Raw genomic sequence first — 25,991 nt, forward strand, 5'->3', positions numbered from 1 at the left:
AAAAAGTCGGACGTTTAAGCGACGGAGCCCCCCAGGCGCCCCGTGGGTCTTGTCACGCCGGTGTGTCGTGTGCACGCATCTTGCCAACAGCCCTCACTCTCCCTGTTAGGTTTTACTTTAAGTCGGGTCCCTGAAGAGCCTGGGGCTGGGTCTTGGAAGGATGTGACAAACCCCTTCACCCGCATCTGGCACTAACCTCCTCCTCTTAGCAAAGCTGCTGCACACGGCTTCGCGGGCTTCCCCCTGGGGCCACCTGAGACCGTCCCTCCCGGGCAGACAAGGCCCTCTCCGTGCAGAGATCTCCGTGCCCTTCTGAGCGCGTCTGCGTCCCTTGGCACTCTGTCCTCACGTCACCAAAAACATTTTATTCTAATCCAGTAGGACTTCCTGGCCATCCCTCGGGGCTGAAGTTTGTCTTTCCTTCCTTCCCCCACGCTGACAAGGAGATCCTGTAATAACATCCACTTGGTACTTTTCTGAACAACATGAGTCATTGTACACTTGGGGATAGAATCCTGTTTTGGAGCCTGAGAAGCTAATCCCGAAGGGTTTTGCTCCTGCTTTTGTGTGCGGACAAGCGTGCTCACGCACACCCTGAACATCAGCTTTATTTATGTGTTTATTTATTTACTCATTATTTGTTTCTATTTTTGATAGAGAGAGCGTGCGAGTGGTGGAGGGGCAGAGGGAGAGGGAGAGAGAATCTTAAGCAGGCTCCACGCTGAGCATGGACCCTGACCCTGGGCTTGGCCCTGCGGCCCTGGGATCCAGACCTGAGCCGAAATCAAGAGTCAGACGCTCAACCGACTGAGCCGCCCAGGTGTCCCACGAATATCTGTTTTGATTTCCGTGTGCATCTGGAAGGTTTTTCCACAGCCCACCTTCAAAGAGCATTGCACACCTGTTTGATACATGGTACCTCTCGTACAGGCACTACTAAGGCCATGTCTCCTCCTCTACAGAGGAGCATCTGGAAACTTCTCTCCAGGTAGCCCAAGAGAATTGTCTGTCTGTATATCTGTCTTCCTCTCCCTCCCTCTCTCTCTCCCTCTCCCTCCCCTTACCTCTCTCCACACACACAGACACACCCCTCTCTCTTACTATTTAGTAACACGTTTTCTCCAGTCTTCGTTGCGCCCAAAATGACGGAGTGGCCTTACCTCTCTGCCCTTAGGCTGCACCTGGGAATTTGGAGCCATGGTGAACTACATCAAGAAGACCTACCCCCAGACCCAGCTGGTCGTCGTGGGCTTTAGCCTGGGCGGGAACATCGTGTGCAAGTACCTGGGGGAGACTCAGGCGAACCAAGAGAAGGTCCTGTGCTGCGTCAGCGTGTGCCAGGGCTACAGCGCGCTGAGGTGAGTGGCGGCCACCACTCGCGCCCACCTCTCTCTTCCACCGGGGCCTTCCGTTTGCGCCCTGCCAGTCGAGGTGCCCCAGTCGGTGCTCCAGTGCTGGTCTGGGAAAACCAGAGGAAGTGCGGAGGTGTCTGGGGCTTGGAGGCCCCTCGGTTTGCTTCCGCGTCGTACATGGATGTTGTCTTACCAGGCCCCTTAACCCGATCCGTGGCTGTATTGGGGGGTCAGAGCTGTAACTGAATAAGGTCCGGTTCCCCTGCGGGGTCTCCGTGAGCTGATTGTATCTGCTCATGCTCCAGGAATTTACTAAGAACAGTGGGTTTACGAAAGAACACACGAGATTGGCAACCCAGGATCTGGGTGCTGGGCCTGACGACCCCAGACCCCTCCTGCCCACATAGGAGTTGGGTCTCAGGAGGCATGGGGAAGGGGTGTGTAGAAACCGTTGAACCTGTGCCCTCACCTTCAAATATTAGACTGCGTGCAACATCCTGGACATACCACGAGGAAGACGACCCTCTAGAGAAAGGTTTATCTGACCCCTTAGTCTCCTGCCTACGGAACCCTGCGCAGGAGGGGGTCCTAGAAGGGCTTTATCCTCTGCTCTCACTCCCCCTCGACATCATTGTTGCCCCAGATCTCTCGAGAGTCACCACACATGTGCGCACGCGCACACACCCTCATTCATTCTTCCCCCCCCCTCCAGACTCTTCAAACGCGTTCACACTTTTCCAGTACTCACTCTTCACGGTAATGGCTTTTGTATTACACGTGGGTCTGACCGATTTACTAAAGGTCTCTTGAAGAAATACAGTATCGCACAAGAAAGTGAAAAAAATCTCCCTCATTGATCCAACGTAAGGCCAGCCAGTCCTTAGAGTTAAGAAACGATTCCTTCCTTCTTGCCTCCCCTGTATCTCTCGCACTGCAGTTTAAACCTGTTTCAGCATTTGCTGATGGGGAGAGGGTGTCTGTTATCTCCAAAAATAGGTATTAACTGGAATTTGAAGCCAGCACATCCAAAGGGCAAATGCAAGCCCCGAATTCAGCTTCCGCCCGTGAAGCGTAAAGCTGGCCAATAAGGGAAGATTTAAATGGGCCCAAAAGAAGACTTGAAAAAACATCCCTGAGGGACCCCCTTCCTGAGTTCTAGGCCCGAGGCCTGGGTTCCAGCTTTCCTCGCCTGCACGATGGGGAGACAATAATAATAAATAGTACCCGCCTCGTAATGACGCTGTGAGTGTCGAGGGAGCGCACACATGTGCAGGGCAGACGTGCAGAGTCCGTCAGTGACTGGTAATGACCATCATTCACTGTGAGACAGAAGGTGCGGCCAGTGGGTCACAAAGAGCAGTCTGGTGAAGTGGTGCCGGCTTCACTGCAGTCAGAATCCCTTGGCGGACCATGTTAGAAATAAATCCGGTTTCTTGGGCCCCAGCCCTGGAGACTTAGGCTCTGGAATCTGGGGCGTGAGGCCAAGGAATCTGCATTTGCACACATTCCACGAGTGACTTCTGATACTTGGCGGCCATTGGGCCTGGGGACCTGAGGCCCCTCCAGCTCTAGTGTCAAAGGCCAAGCTAGGCCCCTTACTGGGAATTCTCCTATTCACTACTCTTTGTGCTCTGGAGAGCCCGCTGAAGGACACACCCTTTTATCTTGGCTAGAAATGCCCAGTTCCCAATTCATGGCCGTTAACGGGAGTTAACCAGAGTCCCACCCTGCCCAGTCGCTGGGATGGCATGGTCCCTACCAGAACATTCCAGGGAGCAGGTCCTGGCATGAAGACCCTGCCTGCTCTCGCCTGACAAAGGGCCCAGTTTTCAGCAAGCCTTCTATCCCCTGTAAGATTGGAATCACCAGAGCCCCTTCCTACACCAGTGCTGCGAGCGTGGACAGCATTTGATAAGTGGGACCGTGTAGGGCAAGTTTGTTTCCTTTTTTTCCCCCCCAAGACACACATCTTCAGGGGCATCAGCTTCTATTCATTTTGCTGCAGTAGCGCCATCTGCTGTTGGCAAGAGCATATGAGCCACGCCTTTGGTGACCTAAGGAGTTTGCTAAAGCGAAAGGAACTTAACAAAATCTGCTAAGTTTAGGCTCTGCGAGGTGCCGAGGTGCCGTCCATTTTGCAGACAGTCTACGCCACCTTCCTTTGAGACCTCAGAGATCTTCATACTTACTCATTATCACATCAATCTCGTACAATAAGGAGAGAAAGAGGTAACTCTACCCTGGAGCACAGACAACCCACGCGGGGGCCGCCATCCTCTGGCCCTGCCCACACACTCGAAGTGGTGGCAGGTCAGGGAGACACCATCGCCCTGTGTGTGCGGGCGCTGCCCAGGCCTCGGGTGCCCTCCACATTGTAAGGAGATCTTCTCCCCCAAAGGACTGTGCCTTCCTTTAAACCACTGTCCCCTTTTTTTCCTGCCAAGGCTTGAGGGCGATGAGCCTTTTCAGCACTGGGACGAAGGCAGCCATGTTTCCTTTACGCCGAGGTGGAGCAGGGAGGGCTCGTCTGCCTCTGCAGGGGCCACACGGGAGTCTATGCTGCTGGTAAATCTCCCCTAGTTGAGTCTGGAGAACCGCTTGTCAGTGACGCCCCCCCCCCCGCCCCCGCTGGCTTCTCACCCCAGTAGCACACCACCCCTGTAGCCAGAGCCCACCCAAGGCCCAGCAGCCATGCCCGCTTGGCGTAGTTAGCAGAGCCTAGCTGCTGCTAGAGAAGCTCACGGATGATGCGCGGAACCACCCGGAAGGAGAGCACAAGACCCCGAAATCGCCCGCTACCTAGCAGACTTAACATAGTTCCTTCAGCACAAACAGCTGCCAGCCAATCCTGGAAACGTGTGTGGTCAGACTCAGTGTGACTCTGGTTGAATTAACCATTTGAAACTTTCCTGTGAAGACTCTTGATTCTAAATTCATGCAGTGAGTGGTGACCGGCCAGGAGTGTGAGAGGGAGACTAGCAGTGCCAGAAGGTTACGTGCAGATCGATTCATCCCTTGATCCATTGGGTTCATTCAGCTAGGACACCCTTCTAGGTAACAGGGACACGGCCATGAACAAGGCAGGACAATTCCCTGCCCCGTGGAGCATAAAGAAAAGGGAAGGCACGCTTTTCTTTGGACCAGTTTTAGGTCAAATCAAGTCTTCATTCCTGAGGGAGCCCTTAACAGTCTTGCATTGCGGAATCTGCCAATAATCATGTGATTAAAATCCAAGCGTGTCCGTGCAGTTAGAGGTCGAGAGAGCCTGAGTCTGAGGACCTCCCAGCAGTTCACGACGAGAGAAGGATGTTTCCAAAGCAGCAAACCAACAAAGACGTGTCACTAGAAGATTCCACACTAGGCATCTGGGTGCCGAGGAAGTCTCCGGTCAAGTGGGGAGGCCCATGGGGAGGGGTTTTGGAAGGAGGTGAGGGTAGGTGAGGTGAAGGTAGGCACAGTGCCTAGGCAAGGGCAGGGGCCCCTTAAGGGACAATAGACAAGTTCCCAGATCTCCGTAAGTGTCATCAGGCTCCTGGCTGAGGGAGCCTCTGAGCGCCGCCGCTCCGTGTTTTTAGCAGGCTTCCCGGCCGCGGAGAAGACCGGGTGCCGCTCTTCAGCCAATGGTGTGTATAGTCTCTCGTGTGCTCTCAATGAGCAGATTCCAGCCTGTGGCTCCGTTTGTGACAAAAGCAAGGGCCATCATCCATCAAGTCCCTCTATAGACGTGTCCCTTCGTCAGATCTGTGTTTATACGGCAGGAACTATACACCAGTTTTAACAGTCAGTAATTTTGTACCAGAGCCAAGCAAACGGGGAAAATCTGCCAAGTGTAGACAAAACTCTGTGGGCAGAACTCCGACCTAGAAGAATGCTTGGCTTTTCCACCGCTGGGGTGTGAAGCGGACCAAGCTTGCCCTTGGCGTCTTAGGGACATTTGTTTATTCTTTATTGGTCATTCTTTCCTCTAAGAAAGATGAGGGTGTCAGGCCTTTTCACTTAGTAATCCCATTCCTACAGAAGGACATCCTAAGGGGAAATATCCCAGGCAGAGGGGGGATTGGTGGGTGGCCGTCCATACCCTTGTCTGAGCTCCATGCCCCATCCCGCGCCAAAGCCCCGCTGGCTGGAATGAAGGATTACAGACATGGTTTTCTTTCGCTCCCACTCTCAAGCTGAACTAGCTGGAGGCGATGCCCTCTCTGCAGGTCAGCTCTTCCCCTGAACCAGCTGCCAGCCAGGAGCCCTCTTGCCGGGGTCTCTGGGGTCCAGAGCCTCCACCGTCCTCCCTCCCAGAGGCCACGCTGTTCAGGGCTGGTCTTCGTCTTGTTTCAGTACGACTCTCTCGTAGGGGCCAAGCTAGAGATAACTGGCGCCTGTCCAGCAAGAGAGACAGGCATAAACCACTATCCACAAGTCACAGTGGAAAACAAGGAAGGTTTTGTGTTTAGAAATCAAGAAAACGTGTAACGTGAAAGAATGTGTCTGTTGAAAGTAGTGAGGATACATCAGGCTCTGTGCGGACAGTGTGGAGCCTGCTTGGGATTCTCTCCCTCCCTCCCTCCCTGCCTCTCCCCCACTCTCTCTCTCTCTCCCCAGATAAATACAAAAACTTTAAAAGTAGTGAGGAGGGGCGCCTGGGTGGCTCAGTGCGTTGAGTGCCCAGCTCTTGATTTCAGCTCAGGTCATGATCTTTGGTTCATGGGTTCAAGCCCTGCATCAGGGCTGCATTGCACTGACAGCGTGCAACCTGCTTGAGATTCTCTGTCTCTCTCTGTCTCTCTCTCTCTCTCTCTCTCTCTCTCTCTCTCTTAAAAATAAATATTTAAAGGAAGAAGAAGAAGAAGACAGAGGCTCTGCTGTTTGGCCATGTCAAGGGATTCATTCACTGTCCAAAGAGCCAAAGTCCCCTTTCTTTGGTGCCCAATTTGTGGCTTGCTTTAAACAGCATCTTCCAGATCTCACCCAAATGTTCTGTTCATGTTCTTCCACCTTGGACCTTGGGCTCAACACAGGAATGTGTTTCCTTGCCAGAGAGCACTTTTCCGCTTCTCTTGCTGGAAGTTTCCCTCCTAGACCCCCAGGGTCCTCCACAGGGTCCTTCCAGTGCTGGTGCCATGTTAGCAAGTCCTGCTGACGCCTGGGAGATCTTGCTCGCTCTCCTCTGAGTTTCGTTCACCATGTGTGTGTCCTACCCCCGTTGCTACCCGAGACCGTAACGGTCTCTCCTTCCCTCTCCTTTCCCACTTGCTGGCAGTCAGTGCGCCATGTTGTCGGGGTTTCAGCACAGTGTTCTCTCCCTCCTGATTGATTCGCCGCGGTTTCCAGGCAGATGTCTGTCCCGTCCTTAGGAGACACGTGCTGCCTCTTTCTCAGGAGCCCACCCACCCCCCAGGTCTCCTCAGCCGGGGCCAGAATCCAGACCCCAACCACCATCAGCAGCCAGCTCTCCACTCGCCACATCCACCATGAACAGAAGCAGTGAGACACCACGAAGGTCCCCCAGGGTGGCCTCTGTCAGGCCTGTGATACAGCTGTCGAGATACCTCAGCCATAGAGCCATCGGTGTGAAATGGATGCTCTCATTCAGCCCCCTGCTTTGTCAGATGAAGCTTGGCGAGGTGAAGTGGGTCTTGCAGAGCCTGGTGAACTAGGTGGTGGGTTCGGATGGGCCATATTCAGGTCCCGGCTCTGGCTCTCACCAGCCGGGTGACCTGGACGGCTTCCTTGTGAGACCTTGATCCCACTCCCCTCCCCAAGGCCCCAGGCCCATCTGCCGCACCAGCCTGTTCCTGCCTCCTCTCGCCGCAGAAACAGGGCAACAAAATGGGAGTCCAGCCACGATGGGAGCTGCATTACGGTTCCACGTAACCCGCCAGTCTCTTTGCCATCCCTGAAAATGACTGTTGAGGCTCACAGTTACTCAGCTAAGACCAACTTTGACTTTTCTCTGTATCTCTTTGAATTTTGAACTCCACAGCAGGGCAAGTAATTTTCAGTAGCTCATAATCGAAAATGATTTTCTATTTTCTTTCTATTTCTTCTTCCTCTTTCATTATTATGGCAAATATTAGGCACATATAAAAAGAGTAGGACATTGGATCCCCAGGTGCCCATCACCCACCTAAGTGATGCCTAGCTTCTGGGCATTCTGTTGTCCCAACCCCTCAGGCACACCCCACTCCCCCGGAAACTGGGTTGTTTTAAAGCAAATCCCAGGCATCATATCATTTCATCTGAAGATACTTTACTAGTTTGCACTGAAAGACTCTAAGGACTTTTCCTTACATAACCACAGTAGCATGATCATGAACTGAACCTCTTCCCCCCTCCCTCCTCCCTCAGACCACGGGGAAGGTGCCTGCCTTAGTCTGGGTCCCACCCACGGTGACTTGGCCCATCCTTTCTGTTTCTGCAGCTTTGGGGGAGCCCCCCCGCCTCGTACATTTATAGAATGGCCTTTGGACCTCTGAAGGTAGCAGTAGCTTTCCCTTCCAGCTTTACCCCACGTTTTATGAGCATGTCACAGACCATTAAAGCCACAAACCCTCTCACTTTTAACTTCCCACTACCTCTTCTTTTTTAACCATAGTATTATGGGAGATGTTTGCCGTTCCAAAGTTGAAGGGTGGCAGCCTTGGGGAAATAACTTTTATAAACTCCTTGCATTGCAGAAATTACCTATGAACCACCCGGTCCCCTCTTAGGCCATCTGGGATAGGAAACCGATGGACCCCATGTGGGAATGGTGACACCCGGTTCCCCCCCAAGGTGGAAGCAGCCCTCAGACTCAGATGTCTGCAAGGTGGGGGTCAGCACGGACTCCATGGGGCTTGGGGTCACACCCAGGGACGAGGGCACGGAGCGGGGAGGGGGCGTGCCAGGCAGCGGGAATTGGCACGTTGGTGTTTGCTTGCCCTTCCTGTGGCCAAGGAACTGTGCCGAGCAGGTGCACCTTCTGTTGACCCTTCTGAGTGTGTGGCGGTCTCCTAATCTAGAGTGCGGATAACACCACCTGCCCGTTACCGCCAGGGGCTCAGGTGGTGACCCTCATGTCAGACGTCAGGCAGACCCAGTCCTGCTGGCTGCGCGCAGTAGCTCGAGGGGCAAACAGACTTCAGACCCAGCCCCACAGCGGAGCCCAGAGAGGGCGGATTGCCTCTCTTCTTCCATTTCCTGGCCCCTTAACCGTTCCTAGGCTAGTGAAGAGAAAGCCCACATTGTAGGATTTCCCGTTGCCTCTCAGACAGCAGCCAAAGTTCTCTGAGGTGTCCCCCACCCCGGCCCCCGCACTGCCTCTCCACACCCACCCTCCCCTTCCACCCCTTCACTCAGCCCGAGAAACCGTCTTGCGAGGTAGGAGGCCGACTAGAGGTGTTCACAGGCCATTGCTGGCCGGGTCTGTGACGAAGGCAAGGCCCCTGCGCTGCCAGAGGGTGTCGGGACTGTGCCCCCAGACAGCTTTGTCGCTGGGGCCTCGCGTTCAGCACCGCGGCTGTGCAGTTCCCGAGAGCTCGAGTCCACCCCGCGAAGACCCGGGTCCTGGGGCGGGAGCCAGTGCCGCCTCCTCCAGGGGCAGGTGCCGTGAGCCCCTTCTCTGGGTACCAGCGCGTCCCTCCAGGGCGTCCTATAGCGCGTCGCTGCAGCGCGTCCCTGTAGCGCGTCCCCGCAGCGCGTCCCCGTAGCGGGTCCCCGCAGCGCGTCCCTGCAGCGCGTCCCCGTAGCGGGTCCCTGCAGCGCGTCCCCCTAGTGTGTCACCGTAGCGCGTCCCCGTAGCGCGTCCCTGCAGCGCGTCCCTGCAGCGTGTCCCTGCAGCGCGTCCCTGCAGCGTGTCCCCGTAGTGTGTCCCCGTAGCGCGTCCCCGCAGCGGGTCCCTGCAGCGCGTCCCTGTAGCGCGTCTGTGGAGCGCGTCCCCGCAGCGCGCCCCCGTAGCGGGTCCCTGCAGCGCGTCCCCATAGCAGGTCCCTGTAGCGCGTCCCCGTAGGTCTCCGCAGCGCGTCCCTGCAGCGAGTCCCCATAGCAGGTCCCCTTAGCGCGTCTCCGCAGCGCGTCCTGCAGCGCGTCCCCGCAGCGAGTCCCTCCAGGGCGCAGTCTCTCACTACCCCCGCGGCTCTTCCAGGGCCCAGGAGACCTTCATGCAGTGGGACCAGTGCCGGCGCTTCTACAACTTCCTCATGGCCGACAACATGAAGAAGATCATCCTCTCACACAGGTGCGTCGCCTTCCGTTCCTTCTGGGGAAACTGTCCCTTTCTGAGCTTACTTCCGAGTCAGAGAAGCTGGAACTCGTGTTTCTCCAGGAAAATGACGGCAGGGCTGCTGCGGGCTCTCTGCCGACTGCTGTGGGACTTGCTTAGGAGCCACCTGGTCCCGAGCTACCACCTCCGCCAACTCGCTTTCCGCCTTCAGGATTCCCCACGCCCCCAAGACGAGGAGCCATTCGACACCATTCTGTCCCCATCAGAGCGATCCTGGAGGGGGGGCCTGTCGTGGTCTGGGGCCCTCTCTCCTTAGGCTGCTCTTGTGCCGCCTCCGCGTGGCCCCCATGCTGGTCGTGCCCCTGCTCACAGGGCAGCCGCTGACCACGCTCAGAGCAGTGCCCTGCATGCGGGAGAGGTCAGGAAGTGTGCCAGCCGGCTGTGTGGTCGTGAGTGTTCATACCCACACCCCCCTCCCCTGCACCTGCCTTCCCTCCAGCTGGACAGGGCCACTGGGAGGCTCCCGGCCGCTGGCCTCGCCCACACCACCAGGGCCTCACCCAGAATGTCCTTCCCGTCACGTCTGCCCATCCTATACGTCCATCTCAGTTCTTCTCTGTGAAGCCAACTCCTTCAGCCCTGAGTTGTTTTTCAGTTGCTTCCCCATGTGAATCCTGTGTCTTGAACTAAGCTGTAAAGCGCCAGATGGCCTGGGCTGCTTTTGATCCCCCCCAGAGCCTGGCACATCACAGGCACTCAAACGGAACAATTTTAGAGGGGTTTTGATGCCATCCCGGGAACGGTGATCCGACTGATTCACTGATGTCAGGGGTGAAAGAAAGTACGGTACTGCCCGACCCAGCCAAGCCCCCCAAATCGGGCTCCCTGTGGGTGGGGTCCACATGGGGCCCCGGCAAGGCTGGTGCTCCCAGGCCCCTCAGGCTGCCCAGCCGCTGGCCCTTGTGATGGGTGCGTGGAGGTACAGAAGGAGACCTCTGTCCCGTGGGCTGACTGGATGTCAACTGTTTTCACTTGGCTCCTGATGTCTGAGTCTCAGCTGTGAGTCAGCTGTAGTTCAGCTGAGGTTCAGGTGGGCCTGGGAATTTGCTGACATTCCAGAAGGGGCAAAGCCAAGCCTCTGACACCCAAACGCAGGTCCTCTGTCTGCCTTCCCACACCTCTGGATTAGGAAGGGACTCTTCCCATGAAACGTTCGTTTGGCCACAGGACCCAGTCTTGCCACTAATTAATTAGTCCAGAAGGTCCCTCATGTGGTTCTTAAGAAACTGAGAGCCCTTTATCCTCTAGGTGAACTTATGTTTTTAAAAATTTACTACAGGAAGCCAAACGTTTAGAAATTTTAGGGGCCCTTTAAATTGTGAGTTCTAGGGGCGCCTGGGTGGCTCAGTAGGTTAAGCGTCCAACTTCGACTCAGGTCATGATCTCACAGTTTGTGGGCTCAAGCCCCATGTCGGGCTCTGTGCTGACAACTCAGAGCCTGGAGCCTGCTTTGGATTCTGTGTCTCCCTCTCTCTCTCTCCCCAACTTATGCCCTCTCTCTGTCTTCCAAAAAAATAAACGTTAAATAATAATAAGTTGTGAATTCTAAACTGCAGGTATACAGTCTTCCTCATAATCTTTTTGGGGGAAAAAGCGTTAAAGAAATGTGTTCCTCTTTGAGAGGGGTGGCGAGAAGACACCAAAACCATCATGACCTTCCTCACTGGAGGGCCAGACCACAGACTCAGCCCTCCTTGCGCTGGGTGCCGGAGACTGTGGAGGAGCTGAAGGTCTAAGTGTGCATGTTTTGATCTCTCCCTTTATTATCATCCTCTCAAGATGAATCTTGTTCCTAACAGACATGATTATTCTAAGCATTTACGTAAGCTTTTTAGCTAACGTGTTGGAGAGCCATTGATTTGCCCCCATGCTAAATGCTAAATGGGTTGGGCAGTGTCTTCCTTGTTAAGTGACTGAAACATCTCCTAAAGAGGAACGGGTGATGTCACAGTGTAAAGATAACCCCCCCACACACACACTGTTTGGCTGACCACCCACCACTCACCATAGAGCCCTTGCAAAGACACCCCTCCCCGCCGTGAAGGATTTGTGGTAACAGTTGACCCTTGAACAATTTGGGTGTTAATTGCACAGGTCCACCTATATGTGGACTTTTAATTTATTTTTTAAAAATATTTATTTATGAGAGAGTGCAAGCAAGGGAGGGCAGCACTGATGGCAGCAAGCCCCATGTGGGGCTTGAACTCACGAACCATGAGATCATGACCTGAGATGAAGTTCGATGCTCAATCGACTGAGCCACCCAGGTGTTCCTTGTGGATTTTTTTTTAGTCCAGTATTGTAAATGTGTTTCCTCTTCCTTATGATTTTAGTATTTCTTTTCCCTAGCTTACAGTATTGTAGGAATACAGTATATAATACATGTAACATACGAAATATGTGTTATTTTGTGTGTTATCTATGCTCTTGGCAAGGTGTCGGATCAACAGTAAGCTATTAATAGTTAAGTTTCCAGGGAGTCAGAAGTTCTATGTAGATTTCTGACTGCGCTGGAATCTGGGGCCCCTACCCCCGCTTTGTTCAAGGGTGACACTCACCTGGGCTCAGACCCCATCTTTAGTTTGTCTAGCTGCCCCTGAAAAGGAAAATAAGACCTCGACAATCATTTTCCTGCAGTTAACTCAAAAGTCAACATTGCGAGCTCAGCCTCTGGGACACTCTGAGGGCTGACCGGATCTCTCTGACTTTCCCATATCCCTCGTCAGAGACTCTCTCTTGGCTTCCCCCCTGGGCCGGGAAGCAGGCTCTGATCTCGGTTATCATCTGCCCTTTAAATGTTTTTTCAGCTTTATTAAGCTGAAAAATAAAATTGTAAGGTGTTTCAAGTGTACGACACAATGATTTGGTTCATCATCTACTTTTTGTTCTGTTTGCCGTTGTGTCTCATTCTAGGCAAGCTCTTTTCGGAGACCATGTTAGGAAACCCCAGAGCCTGGAGGACACGGACCTGAGCCGCCTCTACACAGCCACATCCCTGATGCAGATTGACGACAACGTGATGAGGTGTGTCCACGCGTGGGGGGCCCAGGGCGCCAGGCGGGGGGCTGCAGGCCAGCACTGCACAGCTCCAGGGCTTTCCTCTGCCCACTTCAGAGTTAAGGACTTTTTTTCCCCTTTGAATAAATGTCTAGTGTTTCATAAAAACTGAAGATGGCACAGAAAAATCCAAAGTTCTAGTAGCTCTTAGAAAACAAGAAGAGGATCTCACCACTCACTCTGCATTCTTGTGCGGCATAACTGAGCTTGAAAACCAGGGAGTGGGGGTGTGCACACCCTAGGTGTACACAGCCCTTACGCCACCTGCCGTGCGTGCTCTGACCCTGGGGCAGGGATCAGGTGCCACGTAATTTGCTTTTGCAGGAAAAGGAAATATTTCTTGTGCTTATCTAGGTCTCTACCAAAAGCAAAACAAAAAAGAAATAGTCGAAGAGGGCTGTGCTTGAAACCAAAGCCTCTTTCTTTGGGGCAGTGAAGTCTCTCCTGAGTGTAATACACAAACCCCGCCCACTTTATTCCTTTTTCCTTCCCTGCCCCCTTCAGGCACCTGCGCCTGAGGCTGAGACCCTGACTGTGTCCTCTTTCCGAGCACCCATAGTTTCCGGCTGAGCTTAGCCTTAGCTGGAAAACGCAACGTTGATCTCTGACCTCACTGTTCTCTTTGAAAACAGCATCCTTTTTATTTAGTGACTATTTGATACCTTCATGCTTGATCCAAAGCAAGCTAGCGTGCATGCGCTAGATAGGCAGATAATGATCTGAGGGGACTTATCTTCCTTACCGGATTTTAGTAACTTTCTTACACCAAGTAACCTTGAAATAAGCCTGTTAACAGTTACACAAAGGAAATAGAATCTAGAAAATCACCGGTATGTTCAGAATTGAGAAAAGATTCTACCTACCCACTCTCCCTTAAGATGGGAAATGCGATTTACTGTGGTCCTAATGACAAAGAATCCAAACATTTCAATTTCCCCATTCATCGTCTGAATATTTTAAGCCCCAGAGAGAATGGTGTTCAACTCTCCCCAAAGCTCTTCCTTTTGAATGGTGTTGGATCATGGCAGTTTTCATCGCCAGCAGTACTGCAGGCCTGGAAGGCTTTCCCGGCCCGCTCGGACCACAAAGGGACTGATTTCGTGCAGACGGGTGTCCCAGAGGTGATGTCTCACTCAGCCACTCCCTGTCGAGTAGACCCTGGCAGTGCAGCCTGAACTTTCTGGAGGCTTCCCAGGCAGAGGTGTCCTTGGGGCCTGGCAGCGGAGGAGAGAGCCACAGCCTCAGGGGACGCACGATACCTTAAAGACACCAGTCAGAATAGAACAGAACCACCGTTCAGATACCCGCAGCCCTAATGTGCGTCAGAAAGAGGTTTCCAGAGGTCTTCTGGCCTGGGGGTGACTCGGCCTGTTGGTATCAGAGCCCCAGGATGAGCAGAGCACAGGGCACAGAGAACCTATAGGGCTTTCATGCCGGCACGTCACAGGCGTGGTTAAATGTCACTTTCTGACTACTGCCCTGTGGATGGACGGAATTGGTAACTCAGTCTCTGTCTCATGCCCGTTACCTGATACATATTTCATATTTCATTCCACTTCACAGGGGTCTGGGTTACTTGGCCAGGAAGAATTTTGTTGAAAAGCAAAGTTCTCATAAATGCCTTTGAATGTCAGTTTCCTAGCGTCTGCGATGACATCTGGTTTTATACCAAATCAAAGGATGTAACATCTGCTAATAAATACTGTAGACAACACTGAATTGCTGTGCTGGCATGCATTTTATTTAATGCCATAAATCTCAGTGCCATTAGGGAAGGAACTGTCTCTAGCTCCATTTTACAGAGAAGCTCAGAGAGGCTAAAGCGTTTGCCTGAGGTCACAGAGCCCATAAGTGGCAGAGTCAGGATTTGAACCCAGATGCCAAAGCCGGAGCACCTAACCCTTAACGCTGGTGCCCATGTGACGTGTCAGCGTGGGATCAGAGCAGTAACAAAACCCACTCTGCATCCGATCTGTGACCAGTGTTGCTTCGTCGTCTTCTTCCCAGGAAGTTCCATGGCTATAACTCCCTGAAGGAGTATTACGAGGAGGAGAGCTGCATGCGGTACCTGCACAGGGTGAGTGACAGCCACTGACTCAGAGGTAGCAGCGTCTCAGAATTAGTGTCACTTTCCTCCAACGCCACGCCCCGTGCAACGAGCACACTCCCACCTTCCTTGGGCTCGACGCCCCCCACCCCCTCGTAGCTGCTGACTTGGGCTTTGTTTGTGAACCAAACTCTGGCGCTCTGCAGCCTCTGTAAATTAATCCCAGGGCTTCCCCTAAGTCCAGAGCGGGACCTGTCTGCCCCCATGTCCGTGTAAAAGCCCTTAAAATGAATGCAACACCCTTTTTTTTTTTTTTCTTAGTCTTCATGTGACAGTGTAATCTTGCCTGGCTCCTGCCATGGTCCCTCATAGATCCGTGTAGATTTCTCACAGTTCTGGACTCTCTTTTTTTTTGGCCGTTGTGCATTTTGTGGGTGTGGTGGCGAGGACTAACCTCCAGCTTCCTGCCATGATCTGGCGAGCCCAGAGGAAAAGAGATGTACTTCTGATTCAGAGCGATGAGGAAGAGGTCTGTTGGCACAGTAGACTGGTTTCTATGAATGCAGCCTTTGGCAGCTGCCATAAGCTTTGTGTGGATTGAACTAAGTTTGTGGCCGATCATCAGCATCCTGTGTCTTCACCTGCACCACCACCAAACCAGTCTCTTCTCGTTCTTTGTGTAATAATCCTTTCACTCAAACACAGGACTTCCCATTTATCCCAGTCAAGGTCCCCCGGGTGGTCTGGCCCACCACTCACCCAGCTGAAGCAGGTAACAGGGAATGCACTTCTGCCGTCTGTCTGTCATATCGGCCACCCCTCCCAGTTTAGCGTCGTCCCCCCCGGCTTTGGACGCCTTCACTGAGGCCACTACAGAACCTAGTTGAGCTGTCTAGACCGATGTCCGAAACCCCCAGGTTAGCTCGGCCAGTCCTGTGCAGCCTGGGTGCAGCTGTCTGGTCGTCTGAGGGCCCCTGTCAGCCCATCTCTCCTTAATGGAAAAAGGCTGTTTTAGGGGCGCCTGGGTAGCTCAGTCGGTTAAGCGGCCGACTTCTGCTCAGGTCATGATCTCGCGGTTTGTGGGTTCGAGCCCCGCATCGGGCTCTGTGCTGACAGCTCAGAGCCTAGAGCCTGCTTTGGATTCTGTGTCTCCCTCTCTCTCTGCCCCTCCCCTGTTCACGCTGTCTCTCAAAAATCAATAAACGTTAAAAATTTTTTTTTAAAAAAGGCTGTTTTACTAAAATGGATGTTGAAGGCAACCCCCCTAAAAGCTTCCCAATATTCACCAGCCTACTCTCGTTTTTCACCTTCTCTAGAAAACCTCCCTTGTCTGGAGGGGAGCACAGTCCACTTGTCCTCCGCACAGTATAAACAGAATGCATACATGCAGAACCCTCTGTAAGGTCCCTTGTCCAGAAGGTGGGCTAACCAGAATTACCATGAGACTCGTTGAAAAGATTTTGCCACTGAGCCCCATTGAACACCTACCCTCGCTCCATCAGAGCACACGGGGCCAGAGGACGCCGGGAGCTTGGCTCCCACACACACGTGCCAGAGACCATTCATGCCACCAGGGAACACAGGCAGCCTTAATCCCAGTGAGCCTCTGCCCTTTGCTTCAGAGTCCTGTCCAGTAGTTGAATTTGAGCCTTGACTCGGGGGCGGGGATCTAAACAAGGGAATCGATCGTTTATTTCTGCTGTATTTTCTTGTCGCAGATTTATGTGCCTCTCATGCTGGTTAACGCAGCTGATGACCCCTTGGTGCATGAAAGCCTCCTAACCATTCCAAAGTCTCTCTCGGGTAAGTGTCCCTTCCTGCCGCTCCCTTGGCCATTCAGCACGTCGCCGTCGTAAACTCTGTCACCTCCACCCTGCTGTCACCTCTTGAGGGTCAGCTTCTGTGGGGAAGGACATCCCATGGCAGGGTTCTCGTCCAGCCTGCCCTGATAGCGCTGGGCTGTGCTGGGCCCTGGGCAGAGCCATCTCGTGTTCTGTCCTGGTGTCAGAGACAGCCATCACTTATATCCATGGGCCAGAGGGGTTGGGGGTGGTCCCCGGCGTTTGTGAAATTATCGCGTCAGAGTTATGGCTCCATTAAGTCAGAGAGTTTGATTTAAAGAGGTATTTCAACTTAAAACATGACATGAGGGTCACCTGGATGGTTCAGCTGGTTAAGCGTCCAACTCAGGTCATGATCTTGCAGTTCGTGGGTTCGACCCCCACATCCAGCTGTGTGCTGACAGCTCAGACCCTGGAGCCTGCTTCAGATTCTGTCTCTCTCTCCTTCTCCCCCTCCCTCCCTCTCTCTCTCCCTCTCTCTCTGCCCCTCCCCTGCTCATGTTCTGTCTCTCTCAAAAATATATAAACATTGAAAAAAAATTTTTTTAAAAACCTGACATGAAAAATAGAACAAAAAAGCCAGCTCTGCCGCCTCTTCTGACAGCTTCTCCATCTGCTTTGAGGATAAAAATATAAGCAACTGAAAAAGCAAAGAACATTGCTCATGGGAATGTCGCTGTGTTTCAGGCCGGATCGGTCTCACCCCATGCCAGAAAGGGGCCGAGAGAGAGAGAGAGAGAGAGAGAGAGAGAGGGAGAGAGAGAACAAGCGAGTGCAAGAGCAAAAGGAAACACCTGGGAATCCCAAGGCCGCCCTGCACTGCAGTTTCACTCCCTGGGACCCATTCCCCCCGTCTGTAGCCCTCTGTGGTCACGTTTCTCTCATAAGTATCCTATTTAAGCAGGGCGGGGGCACGCCTGGCTCGCTATCAGCCCAGGCTAGAGGAGGAAATAGTACGGCAGTGGAGCCCTGTGCCCAGCCAGGGCTCAGGGCCCTGCTCGCAGTGGGTGGCATGTGTGATGCAGATGTGTCAGGTGACCAAGCCGCCAGTCCTCAAGCTGCATTCACCCCGTAGTAGGCTCCGGGCACGGCGCGAAGCAACCCACTCAGCGGCTCGACGCTCCCTTGATTCCAGGGTAACACCCGTAGCCCTAAGGCTGCCGCCCAGAATCTATGAAGCAACAACTGAAAAGGAAGAAGGGCGGGCAGTCACACGGGAAAAGAGCCCTCAGAGCCAGAGCTGTGCACCCCAGGAGGGGCCTCAGAGGCCTGGAGCCGCCGGGCCCTGTCCGTCTGTCCCCTGGGAAGACAGACGTTTTTCTTTGGTCCTGGCCACACATGGCTGCCCGTTTTGCCCCATCTTCAGTAATGGCCTCTCCAAGCCCAGGCGGGACCAGCCACCACGGGGAGTCCTGAAGGCTCCAGGCTGGCAGCGCTCGGCATGGCCGCTTAGCGTCTTTACCACAAACCGCAGCTTTGAGTTCAGTTTTAGTCTTCCATTTTTTTAACATTTATTTATTGTTGAGTGACAGAAACAGGGTGCAAGCAGGGGAGGTGCAGAGAGAGAGGGAGACACAGAATCTGAAGCAGCTCCAGGCTCCGAGCTGTCAGCACAGGGCCCGACGTGGGGCTGGAACTCACAAACCGAAATCATGACCTGAGCCGAAGTCGGACGCTTAACTGACTGAGCCACCCAGGCGTCCCAGTTCTGTTTTAGTCTTAAACGAGAAGCGTCTGTAATGAAAGAACATTGACTCCACTGAAATAAATCACAGCATCAATGCCGTGAACCCCCTCAAAGCCTGGCCCCCACCGGTAGCTTCGGCATCACCCCGGAGCTCGTTAGAAATGCCGAATGTCAGCTTTTCCACCTGGCATGTTAGAGTGCATTGTAAGGTGACGTCCGGGTGATTTGGAGGCACGTGGGAAGCATCTGGCCATATAATTGAATCACCTGGGGAGCTCTAACGATATCAGTGCACTTGTGCACTCGCTCTCTCACCCCAGGTGATTCTAACATACAACCGAGTTTGAGATCCCTTTAGATTTCAAAGTGTTTCTTTTTTTTTTTTAATGTTTTTTATTTATTTCTGAGAACGAGAGAGAGAGAGAGAGAAAGAGAGAGAGAGAGGCAGCGTGAGCAGGGGAGGGTCAGAGAGAGAGGGAGATACAGAATCTGAAACAGGCTCCAGGCTCTGAGCTGTCAGCACAGAGTCTGATGCAGGGCTCGAACCCACGAACCTTGAGATCATGACCTGAGCCAAAGTAGGACGCTTAACCAACTGAGCCACCCAGGTGCCCCAATTTCAAAGTGTTTCTTAAGCCAGTGTCCATTCTGCCCCAAAGCAGTACCTGCTAGATCCCACAGCCTCGGCCGCCCACCTCATCTCCCTCCCACTCTGGTGCACGAGGCAGAGTGAGGACAAGTCAAGTACATCCTCTCGGTGACCTTCACCCGTGGGCAAAGCCCGGGCCCACCGTGGCGGGCTCCCTTTGGCGCGTCCTGCCCTGGAGCTCACCAGACCGTGACTCACTCATCTGCCTCTCCCCCCCCCCCCCCCCCGCAGAGAAACGGGAGAACGTCATGTTTGTGCTGCCTCTGCATGGGGGCCACCTCGGCTTCTTTGAGGGTTCCGTGCTGTTCCCCGAGCCCCTGACGTGGATGGATAAGCTGGTGGTGGAGTACGCCAACGCCATCTGCCAGTGGGAGCGAAACAAGTCACAGTGCTCTGACACGGAGCAGGTGGAGGCCGACCTGGAGTGAGGCCTCCCGGACTCTGGCGCACTCCTGGCACCCGCGTCTGTCACCGTCTGTGTCAGGTCCCCCCCCTTCATCTCCCTCAGTGATCTGGATCTCACCTCACACCATCGGCGGGGACCAGCCACCAGGCGCACCCGTGCCGGAGCAGGCAGCCAGTCCCTGGGAACGCCAGGCTATTTTTGTGCTTAGTTACTGGTTTTCTCCACGGCAACTAGGGGCAGGATTCTCACCCTCCCGTCCGGTCTCGGCATTTGATTGCTTTTAAGCCAATTCCATCTAGTTTCCTTATTAAAAATGTGTCTGAACAGCAGTTTTGCATTGCCAATCGAAAGGCTTGTCCCCGAGAGCCGTGAAGGGTGTATATGCTCTTTCGCGGTGGTCGTATGTGTCCTTACGTAGACCCTGAAAAGCGCTCGCCAACCCAAGCCAATGCCGACTGTGCAGGTCGGCCTGGGAGCCCAGGCGCCTGAGCCTCCCGCATTTCAGTCTAGCCTCCCACGTGGCCCAGAAAGTTCCCTTGAGTCTCCCTTACGATCTTCTAGGACAGTCTTCCCACGCTTTTGCCGGTGATGAGAGTTACCTGGGGCACTTGGTAAAAATTCAGCCTCCCAGGTCCCTCCCCTGGGACAGGCCGCTCAGGTGGGTCTGGGAAGGGGTCTGGAGATTTTAATTTTTGACAAGTGCCCCCGGTGATCCTCACCACCAGGCAAATTTGGAGAACACTGTTCCGCAGGGCCTTTAATTTAGAAACGCCTCGGTAGCTCATTTTACGGAAATTTATAGGTAGATGTGTCTCTTAGCTCCCAGGGGCCTGTCCCATGCCAGCTGCCTTGTGTAATCACAGTGTGACGTCTCAGAAGGGGGCCTGGCGGGGAGTATAGTTCAGGCTCCGCCGCACTCTGCTTTTCACTGGCTGTATGACCCTGGAAAAGTCCCTTGAACTTGAGTTTCTTCACCTGTAAAGCAGGGGACTTGGACCAGGTGGATTGCCGAGGTCATTGCCGGTTCTAAAGATGCATGACAAACTCAGCTCGCCGAGGTCTGGGAGGCCTCCCACGGACGTCGTCAGTCACCTTTTTTTTTTTTGTTCTGTCCCTCATTTTCCTATAAAGAGGTGTTTTGGGTTTTTTGCAACATTCGATTATAATTTTACTTTTTTACCCCAAGTCTTTCTACTCCTGGCTTTTGATACCAAACAATTCAAAAGCTGGGTCTGAGTTTGGAGAAAGATCTTTCCAACCAAAAGGGCTGTTATTTTGAAACCAGATATTTAATTTAATAGCCTGTATTTATAGTCTGTTGGAGAGATCTTTCCAGAGTGTGTCTCTTCAAATGAAAACGTTATTCGAGGTTTCAAGTACTCCTTTCCTCCAGTCCTGTGGTACTTGAATATCTAAAAACCCTGCACTTTGAAAAATCGGCAGTTGCTATCTGGAACTAAATGGAACCGAGAGTGAAATTGTCTGGATACTGTTTTGTTTTGTTTTGTTTTGTTTTGTTTTGCTTTGAATGTCCCTGCTTCATCTCCTTTGCTCCAGGAGAGATAGGATTATAAACAGTGGGTCTGTGTGAATGTTTCTGGGGTAAAGGGAGCCTAGATACGCCCCTCAGGGTCGCAGGTGGATGTCTTCTGGGCATCGGTCCAAGTGGCCGTGACAGTCACGTCTGTAACCTGAAGTTGTTTTCTGACAATCACCAGATCATCCTCATTAATAACATCAAAAGCAGCCACTGTCTGAAGAGATGGAGATTTCTGTGGTCTCCACGCTGCGCTGTGATTTCTCACACACCCCAGATTCATCATTGTGACTTTCCCCCCCAACTGTTACTCTTCTAGTGCACTTCTCGTTCATGTTCTTTTAGCACCGACTGGCACTTTACCCTCTACTCCCTCAATTTGGAAGCCGGCCCCTCCCCTCTGTCGCTTCCCCCCCCACCTGATAACGCAGCTGTAACTTACAAGATTCATGGTCCTGTTTCCCACTACTCCCTTCGTTTCTCAAGCAAGACCTTTTGTGGAATTAGGTAGACGAAGCAATAACTAAGTGGGGCTGAGTCACCATCCCAGGAAGCAAGAGGTGCCTTTGCCGTAGGTCGCGTCTCTTGACCTGTTCTGACAAAGCAGCGGCCATGTACCGGCTCCATTCGGGAAGAGAGGAGACACCGGTCTGCGAGGGGGCTCAGAAGTCACTGGGGCCCCATGAAGTTGAGGCAGGGGCTGGGCCCTGGCCTTGGTCGCGCGCGACCGGAATTTACCCCCCGAGGACCGTGGGGGCCGTACCCCAGCTGAAATCTCTCTATGTGTGTGACTCTGAATGGCACTCACATTCCATTTTGGCTCACATGAGATCAACTGAAGCCCTTTGTTCAGGCTTCGGGCTCTCGGGCCTGGAAATGAGAATGTGACCACGGCGGTCTTACAGGAAAATTCTTGTTCGTCCCTGAATGAGAGCACAGAGGCATTGAATTTACAGAGATGCAAACCTGCCTAATAAACAAGGGAGCAGCATTTTATATGTAGGTCAGCTTTTTCCTTCCTCCAGCTTTCTGTGCTTGTCTCCCTGAAGCCATTCATTGCTGATGCAGTGGGGGTGCTCCCCTGGCTGTGACAGTCTCGTTGGCTTAAAACAAGGCCGAACGTTCAAACGGCATTTGAATATTATATCTTAAAATCAGAATAAAGATATAACTTGCATAGACCTAGCCAGCTCTATTGCAGGGATGACACGGGGAACGCCACGGAGGAGACGCACCCACATTTCTGAGGTCGTCTTGGCCTCTTAACGGGTTAGAGGACAACTTGGGAGCAGCTGTTCCCGGGCAAATTAAGATTATCTGAAAAGATTGTCTGGAAAATGCTGTCATGTCTCCTTGGTACATCGTGTGACCAGGGGCTTTAACAGACTTCAGGAAAAGCCCTTCTTCGTCCCTGCCGCCGGTTTGCACCAGTGACCCCAGAGCGGAAAGGAAGCAGGAAGTGGTTTGTTGTCACCGTATCTTCACCTCTCTTTAGCACCTGACGCTTGCAGGGGACCCTGTGACATATCGTAAGAGGCAAAATTTCTTGACCTCGTGGTAGGGGACCAGGGTCCAAGAGACCCGGGTTCTTGTCCTCATGGTCTCTGATTCAGGCCGGATTGTGGGCAACCGCTTCGCCTCTCTGAGCCCCAGCTGCCTCACCTTGACCGCCTCTAGGACCCTTGACCTGTGTGCGCACCATCTGCCAGAGGAATCCCCCCTGCAGTGGCTGTGTCCAGGCTCATCGTGGGGGGACTCGGACGGAGGGAGCCTTCTGCACTAAGCCTTTGCCACTGCAGACCTTGATGTTGCCCACAGCCCCGTGTCTCTGACCAGCGTCGCTTCAGACTCTCCGCTGGCATCTCCGTATTCTTGCTGTCCCGAGGGTGGTCTTGTGATGGGGCGGGTGCTGACCTTTGGAATGAGGCACATGTCCCCAGCCTTCTATGCGACTCGGGCAGAGCATTGAGATTCGTAGTCCCGTTTCCCAGGGCAGGAACCCTTCCCGCTCAGGCTTGCGTTCTGAAACTGCAGGCTTCCTTAAAGCTGCGCTTTCTGGGGAGCTGCGCCTGTATGCCTGGCATCCGAATGAGAGCTCTCTTTGTAACCGTGGGACTCAAGGTCCCTTTCGCCAGCTCCAGGGGAACAATGCATGTGTTCTCGTTGCTCTTTGCCAGGCAAGCAGATGCCTGAGATGTGAGAGGCCTTTCTTTCCCTGTGGCATCGATTCGTAGAGCTCAAGGCCCCCCACAACGTCACGCGGAGTCCGGAGAACTCGGGGCTCCGTCCTTAAGGCAGGACAGGAGAGTTCTTAAAAAGCGTTTGGCCACAGCCCCGCTCACACCACCGCCTGGGCTTGCTCTCTGTGCCCAGAAGGCCTTACTTTGCCTGGTAGAGTGTCCCCTGCTAGTCTAATAACAGGGCGCGCTGGGATTTAAAATCTCCTGCCGTGGAAGTTTGAAGCGAAGCCACAGCAAAACTGGAGGATCCCTTCGTGCGGCCTGTGCGCCCCTTGTTACGCTAGCCCCCCGCCCCCACTCCCCTCGACAGCACGCATGGTTCACGACTGGCCACAACTCTCATCCCCTGATGCCCCTCTTCCTTCCCGGCCTCGCTCTGTTGTTCAAACCCACTCGGGACTACTTGGATGCTTCGCGAAGCCATGAAAAGTGGCCTGTCTGTGGCGTTTGGAGGCCAAGCCGTTGAGGGAAAGGGTTTTCTCTCCCTCCGTTATCTAAGCAGAAGGGAGGACCCCCTTCTTCATAAACTAGGATTGCTTTTGCCAGATTGCACTCGAGGCTGAGGGGATGGGCACCGGCCCCTGCTGGCAGTGGGGGCTGGACCGCTCGTGGAAACTAAAGCTGCTCCCTCCACCTGCCTCGCTGCCGCCGCCACGCCCAGATGCCACGGCCCAGGCGTCCTCCTCCAGGGGCCTTCAAAGCAGTCCCAGTCCCCGGACTCGGCCATTCCCAGTCCCCGGACAGTAGACAGCTGCCCCTTCTGGAAGAGTCAGCCCCGCCCCCCCCAGCCCACCCCAAACTGTTTTTCCTGGCACGTATGTGGGGAAAGGGGCCGTGTATCTCTGTGAACGAGCTGGAGTCCATTTCTAACCGGTGGGCTGTCTTTGACCTTGACTCCGGTCAGTTAGTAACAAAAGCTATAACCTACCTTCTCTCCCTTCTGGTCCCCGTTAGCCAAGAAATCTACTATTGCCATAAGTTGGGGACTGTCCGCTTAGAGCAGAAATAACCTTCATCTCAATGAGCATTCTCCTTTGAGACCACCCACGTTGAGGAGCCCAGTCACTGAGGGGAGTACTTGCCCGCCCCCCGCCTCAGTCCCTGCGCCAGCCTCTTCTCTCCCAGACTGTTCCCAGGGACTTGGTCCCTCCTGGGCGTAGGACTTAGGTTTTGTCTGGCTTTTGTTTTGTTTTGTTGTGGCCTCTTCAGTTTTCCTAAAGCACAAGTCCATGTAGAATCCTGTCGCCTCTCCACACCAGTTCCAGACGATCCAGGTCTCTCCCCACTGCCTCAGGAAGACCTCCACTGTACCTGAGCTTTTGACTTCTGCCAATGCAGCTGCCTTAGCAACACCAGGGGTGGGGGGCGGGGCGGGATGGGGAGCCGGGGCCATCTCTCCTTTTTCCGGTGGGACTCGGTCAGCCGCGTTCTTCTGTTGGCAGATCCGCTTCCAGATTGATTTTTGAGAACCATCACTTCCACATTCCTGATTTGTGTCTGTTTCATTTGTATTTCGTTTCATTTGATTTTCTGAAACATAAAATGCTGCCCTGAAAATCATGCGTTTTTGAGTTTGTGTTCTGACAGCCTCCGTGCTGCTGGATTTTGGGGGGGAAATACAGGATCTTCCAGCACAGAGGTGTTTAAGATTTGCAACTAGCAATGCAATTTTTTCTAAATATGAGGATATTTACCTTTATTAAGAAATTATACTAAACAATGGTGTCCTTGATCATTTTATGTTCTCATATTCTTCTGGGCTCTATTTTGATTCTGTGTGGTGGTAAACGAAGATCATTACAAACGAAAACTGTAATTTTGTTATCTTTGATTCAATGGAATTTCTTTACTTAAAAAAAATAAAAGGCTAAAAATGTAGCACGGCTGTGTGTCCTTTGTGCAATAGAGTTTCTGTCTAAAAGGATTCTCCCTGGGGCGCCTGGATGGCTCAGTCGGTTAAGCGTCTGACTCTTGACTTCAGCTCAGCTCAGGTCATGAACTCACAGTTTGTGGGTTTGAGCCCTGAGTTGGGCTCTGCCCTGACAACATGGAGCCTGCTTGGAATTCTCTCTCTCTCTCTCTCTCCCTCCCTCTGCTCCTCCCCCGCTTATGCACATGCACGGGCATGCATTCTCTCCCTCTTTCTCTCTCAGAATAAGTAAATAAATTTCAAGTAAATGGATGGATGGATGGATGGATGGATGGATGGTTTCTTCCGATGCCTTAACCAAATGTGAGCTTGAAGGAAATGGGCAAAAAGCCAAGTTCTCATCACAAGTGCTTTTCACCCAGCCCTGCAAACAAACACCAAAGAAATGACCAACCCCAGCCTTTCTGGGCAAGAAGGCCTGGGTGTGAGATCCCAACATTGTAATCACTTGCTCTCTAGAGTGACCCTTGTAGACACAAGGTAAGGGGGGATGTAAATGGTGGTTGCCACACGTGATTTGTATGCTTTTCTAAGAGTATTCTTTCAAAAGACTGAGTGAGGGGTGCCTGGGTGGCTCAGTCAGTTAAGCGTCTGACTCTGGGTGGCTCAGGTCGTGATCTCACCGTGCATGAGACTGAGCCCTGCGTCGGGCTCTGCGCTGACAATGTGGAGCCTGCTTGGGACTCTGTCTCCCTCTCTCTCTGCCCATCCCCACCCTCCAAGTAAATAAACTATGAAAGGAAGGAAAGAAGGAAGGGAGGGAGGGAGGGAGGGAGGAAGGAAAGACAAGATTGCATGCATGAACATCACCTAAATTTAAGATGATATTGGGTGAGTTGATTGGTGGTAGTGGTTTCTTCCCCTTTGTATCTGTCTGAATCCAAGCTAAAGGGCTTCCAGGCCCAGGAGGCCCCGCCAGGAGAGCTGTACGAGTCCATGCTCTCCCAGTTTTCCTCCCTCCATGGCTTTGCAAAACCTTTGACGGACTAGG

General features: G+C 53.1%; 1 protein-coding gene across 1 annotated transcript in view; it reads left to right on the forward strand.

Annotated features, from left to right (window-relative positions):
* ABHD2 (abhydrolase domain containing 2, acylglycerol lipase) overlaps window positions 1-24,948 on the forward strand; it is a 113,852-nt gene extending 88,904 nt beyond the window's left edge. The window contains exons 6-11 of the mRNA XM_077774393.1: window positions 1,175-1,358; window positions 9,469-9,561; window positions 12,520-12,630; window positions 14,671-14,740; window positions 16,429-16,513; window positions 19,119-24,948. Of these exons, the coding sequence (XP_077630519.1) occupies window positions 1,175-1,358; window positions 9,469-9,561; window positions 12,520-12,630; window positions 14,671-14,740; window positions 16,429-16,513; window positions 19,119-19,315 (740 nt within the window). The 3' untranslated portion in view covers window positions 19,316-24,948. The remainder of the gene's footprint in view (window positions 1-1,174; window positions 1,359-9,468; window positions 9,562-12,519; window positions 12,631-14,670; window positions 14,741-16,428; window positions 16,514-19,118) is intronic.
* The last annotated feature ends 1,043 nt before the right edge of the window (window positions 24,949-25,991 follow it).

This window comes from Crocuta crocuta, unplaced genomic scaffold (assembly GCF_008692635.1).
Source record: "Crocuta crocuta isolate KB4526 unplaced genomic scaffold, BGI_CrCroc_1.0 scaffold7, whole genome shotgun sequence".
NCBI lineage: Eukaryota > Metazoa > Chordata > Mammalia > Carnivora > Hyaenidae > Crocuta > Crocuta crocuta.